General features: G+C 36.8%; 1 protein-coding gene and 1 long non-coding RNA gene across 3 annotated transcripts; one reads left to right on the forward strand and one right to left on the reverse strand.

The window, feature by feature from the left end:
• Positions 1 to 54: 54 nt before the first annotated feature.
• Positions 55 to 854, forward strand: LOC116000928 (protein TOPLESS-like). The gene is made up of 2 exons (XM_031240806.1): positions 55 to 217; positions 546 to 854. The coding sequence occupies exons 1-2, from the start codon at positions 57 to 59 to the stop codon at positions 697 to 699; spliced, it is 315 nt and encodes a 104-aa protein (XP_031096666.1). The 5' UTR covers positions 55 to 56; the 3' UTR covers positions 700 to 854.
• Positions 855 to 1,348: 494 nt separating this feature from the next.
• LOC115999189 lies at positions 1,349 to 2,404 on the reverse strand. 2 transcript variants are annotated; one of them, XR_004093998.1, is made up of 3 exons: positions 2,204 to 2,403; positions 1,594 to 1,969; positions 1,349 to 1,363 (listed from the first exon to the last, which is right to left on the reverse strand). It is a non-coding gene; the product is annotated as an uncharacterized LOC115999189 (long non-coding RNA). The 2 variants fall into 2 exon arrangements; XR_004093997.1 differs by lacking the exon at positions 1,349 to 1,363 and having other exon boundaries at positions 1,675 to 1,969; positions 2,204 to 2,404.
• Positions 2,405 to 2,425: the final 21 nt, after the last annotated feature.

The raw sequence follows: 2,425 nt of genomic DNA on the forward strand, positions 1-2,425 counted from the left end.
TGTGCATTCCGATATCGAGCTTAGCTTGTTCTCTCGAATCGAATTTTTAGTGGACGATGAGGAACTTCTGCACCCGGATATGCCACGCAACATTCTCTTGCAACAATCAGTTTGTGTATGCTGTGATGAGAGATGGAATTGTATTGATACTCGATGCTTCTCACCTCTGTCCCAGATTTGAGATTGATCCATCCACTTACATCCCATCTGATATCAGGTAGGTATTTGGATACTACTGTAAATGAAAATAGAGTAGTACATACCACATTGCAGACTTGCGGCGTATCCCTTAGTATGTTTGGTTCATGAAATAAGTTGGGAATGGAGTAACATTCCTGGGAATAATTAGCTATTTCCTTTGTAGGATGAATAGCCATTCCTAAAGACCCCCTGGTCGGTATTAGCTATTTTCAAACTCTCCAGAATAGTTTTTGTATTATAATATCAAATATACCCTTTACACAGGCACATGTGTATGTGTGTGTAATATAATTTTTGAAGTCTTCGTTCAGTTAAATGTATTATGTTGTGATGTTTGGTTGTAGATGGAATGGGGTCCCCTTGGTGATTGCTGCACATCCTGGAAAGCCGAACCAGTTCGCTCTGGGTTTGAGTGATGGCGGAGTGCTGGTGGTTGAGCCTCAAAAGTCTGAAGATGAATGGGTTGATGACAACACCGAAATAACAGCAAAGTTGTAGTAATAGACTAATAGGATTATAGGAAGAAGACACTGAGAAATGAAGTTTTGGTATTCGTTTAGAACCTCAAAATGGGATCCTGACTTGTCTGCGAGGTTTTACTTCAATTTGGAAAAAAAAAAAAAAAAGGTTTTGATTGCATTCTACTTTCAATACTATCAAGGTTTTTAAAGTTGTTTTTTCTCGCATGAATAACTCAGTTGGTCATATGGGTGAGGTTTTGAAAAAAAGACCAGAGATTGAGACATCGAATCTCAATAGTGACAGTGTGGGAACAACCTCACCTCTCTGTTCAATTGAGATGCTCTGCCAAGTCGGGTTGAAGATTCAACCTTTTGGGAAGAAATGTTACAAGTTTTACCCCTTTTCATGTAGTTTGATTTTGAACAATTCAATCTTAATGGCTAAATCATAAACCAAAAAGCACCCCCCAATTGAAAGTATAGACATACATGGTCTACACAAGTTTAACTCCTGAGTAAGCAATATTTGGAACAAGAGACCAAAATTTGAAACTCAATATTGACAATGTAACTATTATGTTCAAAGTAGTCAGATCCCGAATGCACACTGACATTTACATCTTCTCAAATGCTTTGTCGGGTCAAGGTGTGATGAGCTTTTGGAGTAATAATTCACCTTTTGGAGCAAATATATACATATACTGCATGAAGCAACTCCAACCAAGTTAATCAAACTGTTTAATCACCACAAGGTTACAAGTTTGAATACCAGCAAGAGCATCTTATTAGTTTTCTTGATTTAAGCAAGTTAAGAGATTTGGAATTTCTTTGTTTAAACAAGTCAACTAGTTTGAAATTTATCCAATGCCCACTCAAATAGTGGCTGCAAATTTTTCTCATTGCAAAAAAAAAATAAAATGTATAGACGTACCATCAATCCTGTATGTAGTAAGGCACAAACTATTTGCATGAACAAAAGGCATTCAAACATCAGTGAAGAGGGTAAGGAGCATAGCACAAAGCACAATCAAAATAAGGAAACCAAAGGGGATTCATCAGTCAGCATTAGTACAAAGAGTCAACATTTATTGACAAGGAATCCATAACAAGGATACATATGTTAGAGATAACATTGTCAGGTTGACATAGTTCATATCATAGGTTGCAGCATATAATGTTCAACCATCAACCTTGGTGGCTGCTGCTCATGCATAGCTCACACTACTGTCTCTCATGTTTTTGCACTGACTCGATTGCTCATAACGAACGAATCTAATCTTTATCTTTGCCGAGCAGTTCTTTGACATCTGGGAAAATTCAAATCTTAGTTATTCATCACCAAATTGTGAAATACAACAATGAAGAAACACATCTTGTACCATGAAACAACTACGAAGCTGTGGCCAAATTCTTGAACCTTAGCGTAATAACTTGTATTTTCTTTTCTTTTTTTCTTCCCTTGTTATTCTTTTTCTAGCATTTTTATCAACCCCCACCACGAAAAATAAATAAATAAATATACATAAAGTTGAGATATTTACATGGAGGAAAACACTAATTGGTTGGCGTCCGCAAATGGTGTTGTCAGTCTCCAACAAATACTGTTTAAATGCATCTGGATCACCCGTTTCGATTATGTCCATACCCATTTTATCCAGCGCCTCGATTGATTTGTAAATTGCTCCGTGTGTTTTGTCATAATATGTGTAACGGAACCTGGCAGACAAACCGAAAACCCAATTATCTAAAATACAAATACACAA

This window comes from Ipomoea triloba, chromosome 1, assembly GCF_003576645.1.
Source record: "Ipomoea triloba cultivar NCNSP0323 chromosome 1, ASM357664v1".
Classification (NCBI taxonomy): domain Eukaryota; kingdom Viridiplantae; phylum Streptophyta; class Magnoliopsida; order Solanales; family Convolvulaceae; genus Ipomoea; species Ipomoea triloba.

Bases quoted from the DNA above. Each gene is read 5' to 3' on its own strand.
- LOC116000928 (XM_031240806.1), top strand. From the start codon at position 57: ATGAGGAACTTCTGCACCCGGATATGCCACGCAACATTCTCTTGCAAC. The intron at 218-545 runs GTAGGTATTTGG...GTTTGGTTGTAG, and splicing joins TACATCCCATCTGATATCAG to ATGGAATGGGGTCCCCTTGG.